This window comes from Mesoplodon mirus (genome assembly GCF_964341445.2).
Source record: "Mesoplodon mirus genome assembly, chromosome: 3".
Lineage (NCBI taxonomy): Eukaryota > Metazoa > Chordata > Mammalia > Artiodactyla > Ziphiidae > Mesoplodon > Mesoplodon mirus.
Genome location: NC_138978.1, coordinates 33,587,744 through 33,598,381, shown reverse-complemented (window position 1 = coordinate 33,598,381; position 10,638 = coordinate 33,587,744). Strand labels below are relative to the sequence as shown.

Sequence of the window (10,638 nt, the reverse complement as noted above, 5' to 3'; positions counted from 1 at the left end):
TGGCTAGTAAAAACAGAAACTTCTGGGTCTTACTGCCCTCATTCCCCCTCAGGAATGCAGAGACATTCCCATCTGCTATTTACTAAATGTGTCCTCCTAAAACTCATGTATTGAAATTCTAATCCCTGATGTGATGGTATGTGTGTGTGTGTGTCTTGGAGGCGGGGGTGGGGGGGGAGATGATTAGGTTTAGATGTGGTCATGAAGATGGAGCCCCCATGATGGGATTAGTGCCCTTATGGGAAGAGGAAGACACTCCCCCTTCCTCCAGCATGGGAGGACACAGTGAGAAGACAGCTGTCTACAAACCAGGAAGAGAATTCTCACTAGGAAGCCAACCATATGGGCACCCCGACCATGGACTTCCCAGCCTCCAGAATTGTGAGAAATCAATGTTTGTGGCTTAAGCCACTCAGTCTACGGCATTTTCTACAGCAGCACCAAGTAAGACACCATCTATTCATTACTTCATTCAGTGAATATTTATTTAGTCCTTACTATGTTTAGTAGTAAGGACTTAGTCCTTACTAAGTGCTTTTTGAAGTCTTGAAGACACAGTGGTGAACAAACTTTCAAGGTCCCTGCTCTCAAGAAGCTTACATTCTAGTTTTGGGGGAAGCAGCTGATAAACCTGTAAATAACATAATTTCAGCTAGTAATAAATGCCATGAAGTAAATAAAACAGAATACTATAACAGAGTAACTGCAAAAGAATGGGAGATTGTGATTTAGACAGATTAGACAGGAAAGACTTCCCCCAAGAGGAAGGGTTGCTGGGTAAAATACAGGATGCCCAATCAAATTTGAATTTCACATAAACAGTGAATTTTTTTTAGTATAAATATGTCCCCAATATTACATGGGACATATAATATTTATACTAAAACTTATTCCATTGTTTATCTGAAATTCAAATTTAACTGGGCATCCTGGTTTGTTTGTTTGTTTGTTTGTCTGGCCACACAGCGCAGGATGTGGGATCTTAGTTCCCCGACCAGGAATCGAACTCCGGGACCCTGCAGTGGAAGCACAGATTCTTAACCGCTGGACTGCCAGGGAAGTCCCATGGGCATCCTGTGTTTTTTATCTGCTAAATTTTGCAGCCCTACTTGTAGGTGACATTTGAGCTGAGAACTGTATGACCAGAAGGAACTAGCTATGCAAGGTTTAGGGAAATGATGATTCAGGCAGAAGGAATATCCAGTGTAAATGTCAGAATAACCAGAGAGTGGAAGGTACAAATGAGGTCAAATAAATAGGCAGGGACCAGATCATGCAAAAATCTGTAGGGATAGCAAGGAGTTTCAGTTTCTCTCCCTCTCTGCCTCTCTCTCTCTCTCTCTCTCCTTTAACGCTGAGAGTGATGATACGCTGTGGGAGTTTTCAGAAGGGTGACAAGATCTCATTGGTATTTGGCTTATGTGTAGTCGCCCACTTTTGGAAGGGCTTAGAAGACAAATTCAGAAGATAATTAAACTTAACCTTCTGTCATTGGCCTGGGAAGAGGCATCTACATTTAAGGGTGGACCCAACTAGGAGTTCTAGGCCGGGCGTCCAGGGTAACTGGGCGGTTGCTACGGAGGGCAGCTTGGTGGTTGCTAGGGAGAGAGAGGGGCGGGGCTCGACGCAGGGAGACGTCTAAGAGGCCAGGGCGGGGGCGGAGCCTGGAGTGCGGCGGCGCGCGCCTCTCGTTCGCAGGAAGTCGCTCAGGGGAAGGAAGGGATGCGAGCGGAAGTGACGTAGTCCCGCGCACGCGGTCCGGCGTGGTTCGGACGGGTTGTTTCAGCCCGGCTTGGGAAGTTACGAGATCTCTTACCCCACGTAGGCCGGACCCAACGCTCCGGTCCCCGTCCCGTCGGCAAGATGGTGAAGCCCAAGTACAAAGGACGGAGCACCATCAACCCCTCTAAAGCCAGCACAAATCCTGGTACGGGCGGCGGGGCTCGCGGAGGGTGGGGCTTGGAGGAAGCTTGGAGGGAGGGACACCGGGTGGCCTTGCTTGGAGTGACCTCAAGCAGAGTGGTCTTTGGGGATGAGAAGGGAGAAGATGATTACTTGTTTATAGGCCCTGAGGAGGGCTCAGTCTTGCACGCCTGTCAAGGCTAGATGCCAGGCACCAGCTCTAAAGCCGGGAAAGTGAACACAGGCCTGGCAGCCTTGGGGCATCTCCAGCTGTGAGGTGCAGAGACTGGGAAGCTCTGAGTTGGAAGGGACACTTAAATTTGACCTCTTCTTGGGTCCCTGTGTGTGTCAGGTGTTGAAGCCCCTCCCCCAATCTAGTTCAGTCTTGTATGAGTCCAGCTCTCCAGCTCAAGGAATTACTAGAAGTACTATAAATTAGATAAAGTCAGACTAAAAGTGATGTAGGCTGACCCAGCTGACTCTTTACACTTGGCCACACTTGCCTACCACCTTAGCTTTGACCGTTTAAATGAGAAAGGGCTAGTAGATTTGGAATCATCCCATGATGATTTGGATTTCAAATCTTGGAATCATCCCATCCGGTAAAGTGCATAGAAAATGCTACAGATAAGTATGATTGTTTCAGTAAAGATGTTTTTGAAGATGTGTATGAGTTTTGTTGAGGTTCTACCACAGAATGAACAAGATAGCCTTTGGGGGAGTCCCTTCCATTTGGGTTTAGTTAATAAAACATATTAAAATATGGCCTAAAGTTTTTTATTTTAATTCATGTTGAATGTTTTACTTGGACCGCTGATAAATTATTCAGTTTGTGTAGACTGGGATCTGACAGCGTTAAACCTGAAGAGGCCCTTAGAGATCATGATGTTATAGGTGAAGAGACTGAGCCAAAATAGGGGAAGTGGCTTGTCACAGCTGCCACACGTAGTGAGCAGTAGAGCCACCAGTCCTGTGATTTCTGCCTGTTTTCTATTGCATGACTTCAAGACAGATGACTTAAAGGCATCCCCAAATGAGAAGCTGAGCCGGTATTACTATGCTAATTTGTCCTTCTCTTTCTCTCTGAGATGTAAGGCAAGAATCACTACCTATTTTGCTGTTGATAAAACTAAGGTCAAACATTAGGAAATTAAGAAACTGGTACATTAGGAACACTTATGTGTCAGAATCGTAGTCTTCGTGATGCTTTGCCTGTAGCAGGCACTCAGTATTTGTTAAACTGAGACCCAGAGGTAGGTGTCTTAGTGGTTAAGAGCACAGATGGTGATCTGATGCTTTTGTTCAAATTCTGGCTCTTGTACAAAAAATCTTTGTACAAGATGCTTACCTACGGAGCCTCAGTGTCTTAACCTGCAGAATGGGGATAATGCATCCCTCTTGGTAGGATTGTTGTATGGATTACATGAGACGATGCCTATAATGTGGATAGCACAGTGCCATAATCAGTGCTCAGAAATATTACCTACTGTCATTTTCAAACACAGTCCTACGGAGGGTTCCAGATTAGGTCAACTTTGTCATACCATGTAGCTTCCAGGAATGATTTTGTTGGAGCAACACGTGGAGAAAGTGGAGATTTTGCAGTGAGGTGGCAGCTTGCCTGCTTTGAGTGAACTAGTTGGTGTGTTTGAAGCAATGGCTATACTTAGACTTGTTGGCTATCCAACAGTGTTCAGTCCACTTCTGTGTTTCCTAGATCGAGTTCAAGGAGCAGGAGGCCAAAACATGAGGGACCGGGCCACAATCCGACGCCTGAACATGTACAGGCAGAAGGAGCGCAGGTGAGCGTGGGCGCTGGTGTCCTCTCCCCTTCCCTTCCTGCCCTTGACTTATAGCTGACACCTGTTAAGCCTTTGATATTCCCACCCCCACTTTCCCCAGATAGGAGTAGTGTATTTTCAAATACCGTTTTATATGATAAACTGAATTTTGGGTTAAAGACATGCATAGTAGGAGGTGAAATAGTGATTGTGTCACTGGACTGTACAACAGCCTTGTTCCTCACAGCCTCGGCCTACACAAATGGCATGTTAAATCTCAAGGTACGTAGCTGTCAGATAGAAATCTGCTTTTCTTTAACAAAGCGTGTAGGATGGTGTCATGAAAGCGGCCAGAAAACTTGTTTTTTTAATGACATACTTTAGATCACAACATTGTGGCACTTGGAAACTCATCATAACTCAGATCTGCTGAGGCAGCCTCTACCACAGGGGCTTGCTGAGTGTGGCATTTTGCGACCTGGTCTTATTTTGTCTTATTCAATTTGTTTGGTCTTATTCAATTTGTTTGGTAATTGGATTCTTCATCCGTTCTAAAAGATGTGTCTAAAACACAAATGTCAATGAACTTAATCTGCCTTAGTCACCTACTCTGCAGTTTGTTTTAGAATTTTGAGTTCCAGCATAAATCATCCTCTACTTAAAATTCATTTAAACCAGCCTTCAAATAATTATCCAAAAAAGACTCAAGTATGCAGTTTTCTTTTTCAAAGCAAACAAACAGTAAGCAGATTTTTAAACATGGTCATTAGTCGTTATTCGTCTAGCAAAAATCATTACGTGCTCTGTTGCAAGAGGTTAAGTGGCTTTGAGGCAATCTGTTTTGAATGTAGAAGTACTTTTTGTTTACCAAAATTTGTATTTCATGATCACTTAAAACTGGAAGGAGAAAAAAAAAAAGAGGTCCTTTTGATGGAAAACGTATTCTGTAAACCCAGCTTTGCTGTAGCCTTTCTTCTGTTGTCAACCCAAATCTGTTATTTCCTCAATTCAGGAACAGCCGTGGTAAAGTGATTAAGCCTCTGCAGTATCAGTCAACGGTGGCTTCTGGCACAGTGGCGAGAGTGGAGCCGAACATTAAGTGGTTTGGTGAGTGTGGTCCTCTGCTACTTTTACCCTAGAAAATGTGCGCTGTATGGAAAAGGGTAGAATGTTCAGGTATCTAAAAGGCAGGTATCTGGGGGCTTCCCTGGTGGCGCAGTGGCTAAGAATCTGCCTGCCAGTATAGGGGACACAGGTTCGATTCCTGGTCCGGGAAGATCCCACATGCCACGGAGCAACTAAGCTCGTGCGCCACAACTACTGAAGCCCTCATGCCACAACTACTGAAGCCCACGCGCCTTAGAGCCTGTGCTCCGCAACAGGAGAAGCCACCGCAATGAGAAGCTGGCACACTCTAGGGAAGAGTCGCCCCCGCTCACCGCAACTAGAGAAAGCCCGCGCACAGCAACAAAGACCCAACGCAGCCAAAAATAAATAAATACATAAATAAAAATAAGAGGCAGGTATCTGGGGTGAGGGGAACTGCCAAGGACAGTATGAGAAAGGGATGAGATAAGAAGTCCCCACCGTGGGAAAAGTGCAGAGAAAAGTCGTGGCGGTGGCTTCCATAAATGACTTCTTTTTGAAAAGAGCCCCTCATTGTTCACCCTGAGTGAACCTCTTAGACAGATGAGATCATCCTTAATGACTAGCATTCATTAGAACGCTCCTCTCCTAATTTCCAGTCACCTGGAGAGGTGACTTTGAGAGGTGCCTTGCAGGCGTGTTTGTGCCTTTAGCCTGAAGTTCCTCTGAAACACTTTTTCTTAGTGGGGTTGTATCTGGACTGAGTGACAATGAAAGGACCTCTCGTTGGTCCTTCCCAGGAATGAATAGTGTATCTCCAGAGGCCTTGGGGAAGCAGGATTTCTTTCTTTGGAAACTCCACCTTCATCTCTATTGGGGCTTTCAGCCTTTCCCTCAGCCACTGCCAGCCGTGTGGGCACATCAGATGGTCAGACCGCATTCTTTGCCTGCTGTTTGACCTCTCTTCTGGGGGACAGATGGCACCTACCTTTGCACATCTCGAACGTCTCTTGGTGGGATTGGTACCCCCTAGGAAACTGCAGCACAGAAAAGTGTCCGAGAGAACTCCTTCAGGAGGCCTTTAGCATGGTGGCAAGGTCTGGTGACACTAGATCCAGACCTCCTGGGTTTGAGGCCTAGTTCTGCCATATCTGGGACCATGGTCAGGTTCTTAAGTTTGCTCATCAATTTCTCCATCTGTAAAATGCAGATAAAAACAGCACCTATTTCATAGGACTGTTGTGGTAATTAAATGAATAAATACTCTTATGTAAAGTGCCGAGAATAGTGTCCAGCAAGTAGTACAATAGAAGCTTTAACCGCTGTCATTGTCACCATCCCCGCCAGCGTGGTCGTCTTCACCTTGAGTTTGGCATTTGTGCTGCAATGCGCTGTTTAGTGAATATGATCTCTCACTTCCAAGGTGTTCTCCAAGCAGTGTTATATAGTTTCATTTTGTTCCCTTGCAGGGCTTTGTTGATTTTTTAAAAAAATAAATGTATTTATTTATTTACTTTATTGTTGGCTGCATTGGGTCCCCATTGCTGCACGTGGGCTTTAGTTACGGTGAGCAGGGGCCACTCTTTGTTGCGGTGCGCAGGCCTCTCATTGCAGTGGCTTCTCTTGTTGAGGATCACGGGCTCTAGGTGCGTGGGCTCCAGTAGTTGTGGCGTGCGGGCTCCGTAGTTGTGGTGCAAGGCTCTAGAGCGCAGTGTCAGTAGTTGTGGTGCACAGGCCTAGTTACTCTGTGGCATGTGGGACCCTCCCAGACCAGGGATCGAACCCGTGTCCCCTTCATTGGCAGGTGGATTCTTAACCACTGTGCCACCAGGGAAGCCCTGTTGATTAATTTAATAGTGCCGTCAAACCCTTATAACCCTAAAAACCAGCGCTATGACTCTTAGGTGCTGTGCTTCGGGATTCTCTTGAGTATGCTAACTGATCAGCTGTGATTGGCTCCAAATTTCTTTGCCAGATCTAGCAGGAAGTAGGACATTTGTCAAATCTCAGTTCCATTCAGTGATGTTTATTTTTCAGTTTCATCCAGTCAGGAAATTGGACTTGGAAAACTATTGAAACCCTTTGTGTGTCTGGGTTGGTGGATTAGTTCTTAGTGAATGAGTGCAGGAGAGGCAGTTTTTTTGTTTTTTGGTTTCTGTTATTTTCCTTCTTTTAAGTTTGAAAATGGCTACGTGGGATGGATGTGTCAGGTGTTTGGGTGAGTGAGGGCAATTTAAAATCTTACCTTTATAGCACAGGGAGATCAGCTCGGTGCTTTGTGACCACCTAGAGGGGTGGGATTGGGAGGGAGGGAGACGCAAGAGGGAGGGGATATGGGAACATACGTATATGTATAACTGATTCACTTTGTTATGAAGCAGAAACTAACACACCATTGTAAAGCAATTATACTCCAATAAAGATGTTAAAAAATAAAAATAAAAAAAAATAAAATCTTACCTTTCACTGTGTCCCTGGGAAGATGGAGGCGGAAGATGTAAGGAGCTATTTATTAAACAGCAACATTCTTTTGTGAAACAGGAAATACACGTGTGATTAAGCAGTCATCGCTACAAAAATTTCAAGAGGAGATGGACACAGTCTTGAAGGATCCATACAAAGTTGTCATGAAGCAAAGCAAGTTACCCATGTCTCTTCTCCATGATCGAATCCGGCCTCATGTAAGATGGAGGATGTCCCCGGCAAACCACGCAGATCCCTCCCTACCATACTTTGCTCTTGTTTTTCCATAGAGAATAGTACCTGAAGCAGTACCGATAAGCTTTCTGAGACTTCTCCTTTCACCTTTGTTAGGGGTCTCACCTTTAGCATGAACCGACTTCTGTCGGAGAAGTTCAGTGGCGTAGTAGTGGACCAGAGCACAGGCTTGGGAGTCAGGCCTGAATTTTAGTCTTTGCTCTGTCCCTTGCTGCAGCCTTAGTTAGGGTTCTCTGTGAGCTTTCACTTCCCTGACTGGTAAGTCAAGGTGACCCCCTCCTCGGGTGACTGGATGCAGATGAAACATCCAGTAAGGCTCTTGGCACATGGCGAGCACTTAGGCCACCACTTACTTAGACCTAAATAGATCATGGCTGTTATCAATACTGTTTTAAAATGTTTTTGGTAAGCAAACTTGTTTAAGTGGTAGTTCCATCAAACTTTGGGGAAACATAGAAGTAGGATTGGGTTGGTAGGAGGGAGACCTTTGGTGTTGAGCACTTTCAGCTTCTGAGAGTTCCTTAGAGAGTCTTTTCAGCTGAAGGAAAGGGTGCCAGTCAGATTGGTTGTTAATCATTGAAGTTAGAAGTGCAGTAAAGACTGAATCTGGCTGGATTGGAATTAGTTTCACACGGAACCAAAGAAATGGCCTAATGCCTGCCTGCACATTTTTACTTGCTTTGAATAGTAATTCCCACAAATGTATATAAGTACAGCACAGAGCTTCAGTTCCAGCATGAGGAGGGGAAGAAAACACTGACATGCATACATGGATTATAAACAGTTCAAAGAAAAGTGTTTACTTGCAGAACAAAGTAAAACCCAAGGCCTGGCTATTGCCTCAGGTTTTGTCAATTATGCTTTGTTTTATGACAGACTAGAAGAATGGCACCTATTAGTGGAGTGACTGTTTTTTTTCAGGGAAACACTTGAGTGTAATTCATGAACCACAGACAAGTTGCTCACTTCCTTTGTTCTCTCTGTCCTCCCTAAAGCCATCTTTTAACCAACTATTGAATCCTGTTTATGAGAAGAACAGAGAAGTTCTATTATGGATTTATTGCTTTGTTCCCTATGGCAGTTGTTCAGTGCTTCTAAAATTCAGTGCTTAAATGTCTGATGCATAGAATGAAGGGCCCACAGCTGCAGCAGTTTGTATTTTGGTGCAGGCAGGTACTCAGAGTAACTGATGAGTTTTCTGCTCTGGCCTTGAAAAACCTTACCTGTTTTATTTTTAGAGCAATAGCTACTACTTGTTATGAAATCTGATTCTGAGATTTGCTGCACGGTGGAGTCAAATCAGATATGCTTTTAACTTTTGCACATTTACCTGTATGTGCATTACAATTACTGTGTTTCTGTAGCAGTACTACAGTGGAAGTACTGTAACTTACATTGTCTCTGTATTTTAGTGTATAGACATATTACTGCCTTGTACTTACTAAGGTACAGGTTTATAGACACAGATCCAGGTATATTGTACGTTATAGGCTGAGAGATTTTCAAGGATAATTTTGATCATAATTTTCCCAGTGACATTAGAACCTAGTTCTCATGTATAACATGACTATTCTGTTCGGGGATGTTCCCTTGTTGGAGCATAGTGAGTAAAACTAAACTAAGAGATGAGTTAGAGACTGATAATAGCTTAAGGATCTTTAGGAGTTGGAGAGGTGTCTGTTAAGTTCAGAAGCCACTGGGTTGTTCTGTCTTCCGCGTTTCGTAGCTGGTGCTTACAGAGGAGCCTGTACCGGGGGGCAGAGGGTGTTTGTTTTTTTTTGAGGATATTCTCTGCTGGCTGTTAACATACTGTTATGTGATAGATCCTAACTCAGAGTTTGACTTTCATCCTGCTTCAAAAATTCCTCTGCCCGTAACTCCTTTACAGGCACATCAAGTTCTAGTTAGGATCAGGTTCCTTTTATCACATCTAAACTATTATTTTGGACTTTTGCTAGATGTTTTTCATCTGAAGACTTTGCATGTGCATTTAATAAAAACGTTACCTAAATTAGGAAAAATGTTATCTGAAACTAAAATGCATCTTACAAAAAAAGCAATTCCTTTTAGCCATGAAAGAAATTAACTTCCAAGAAAAAGTTGGCATTTACAGTTGTTTTTTTTTTATTTTTATAAATTTATTTATTTTATTGTTATTATTTTTTTGGTTGCATTGGGTCTTCGTTGCTGTGCACGGGCTTTTGTCTGGTTGACGCGAGTGGGGGCTACTCTTCGTTGTGGTGCGCGGGCTTCTCATTGTGGTGGCTTCTCTTGTTGTGGAGCACGGGCTCTAGGCATTCGGGCTTCAGTAGTTGTGGCTCGTGGGCTCTAGAGCGCAGGCTCAGTAGTTGAGGCGCACGGGCTTAGTTGCTCCGCAGCCTGTGGGATCTTCCCAGACCAGGGCTTGAACCCGCGTCCCCTGCATCGGCAGGCGGATTCTTAACCACTGCGCCACAAGGGAAGCCCTACAGTTGGGTTAAAAAAACAAAACAAAACAAAACAAAAAACAAATTTGAGCATGATCGTCCTTGACAAAAATCTGTGGATTTGGCAAATTTTATGCACTTGTTTGAAAGCTAAAAAAAAAAAGAAGTTAATTTTCAGTGTTGTAGCCGTAATTACATTTGACTAAAGTTTATGATAAATGAAATAAAGCAGAGTTTTTGGCAAGTCTTACACACAGCTATTCATATTTGCTTTGATTATTTGTATTTTGTATTTCTCCAGGAAAGCTTACAGAGCTTTCAGAAGAGGAGAACAAGTGCGTTTGCTATTTAAATAAGGATTTCTGATTTGAAGTCAGGCTGCATCCATGTTGTAGATTTTGGTATGGGTTGAGCTTTGCAAAAATGAAAGCAGAAAGCCTTTCCCAGATAGGTTTTGAACTTTTTGCTTTTTCTCAGTGCTTTGCTTATTGTTACCTATAATTCTCCTTTTTCTTTAGAACTCAAAGGTGCACATCCTTGATACTGAAAGCTTTGAAACTACATTTGGCCCTAAAGCACAGAGGAAGCGACCAAATTTATTTGCAAGTGATATGCAGTCACTTATAGAAAATGCAGAAATGTCCACTGAGAGCTATGACCAGGGGAAGGATCGTGACTTGGTAGCTGAAGACACTGGTGTGAGGTACAGTTATAAAGTTCATGCA

The 10,638-nt window shown here is 43.8% G+C and overlaps 1 protein-coding gene across 1 annotated transcript in view; it reads left to right on the top strand.

The window, feature by feature from the left end:
- Window positions 1-1,724: 1,724 nt before the first annotated feature.
- The window catches only part of GNL2 (G protein nucleolar 2), a 26,555-nt gene continuing 17,641 nt past the window's right edge, over window positions 1,725-10,638 (top strand). Inside the window, exons 1-5 of the mRNA XM_082613944.1 lie at window positions 1,725-1,927; window positions 3,620-3,704; window positions 4,696-4,790; window positions 7,311-7,450; window positions 10,432-10,616. Of these exons, the coding sequence (XP_082470070.1) occupies window positions 1,864-1,927; window positions 3,620-3,704; window positions 4,696-4,790; window positions 7,311-7,450; window positions 10,432-10,616 (569 nt within the window). The 5' untranslated portion in view covers window positions 1,725-1,863. The remainder of the gene's footprint in view (window positions 1,928-3,619; window positions 3,705-4,695; window positions 4,791-7,310; window positions 7,451-10,431; window positions 10,617-10,638) is intronic.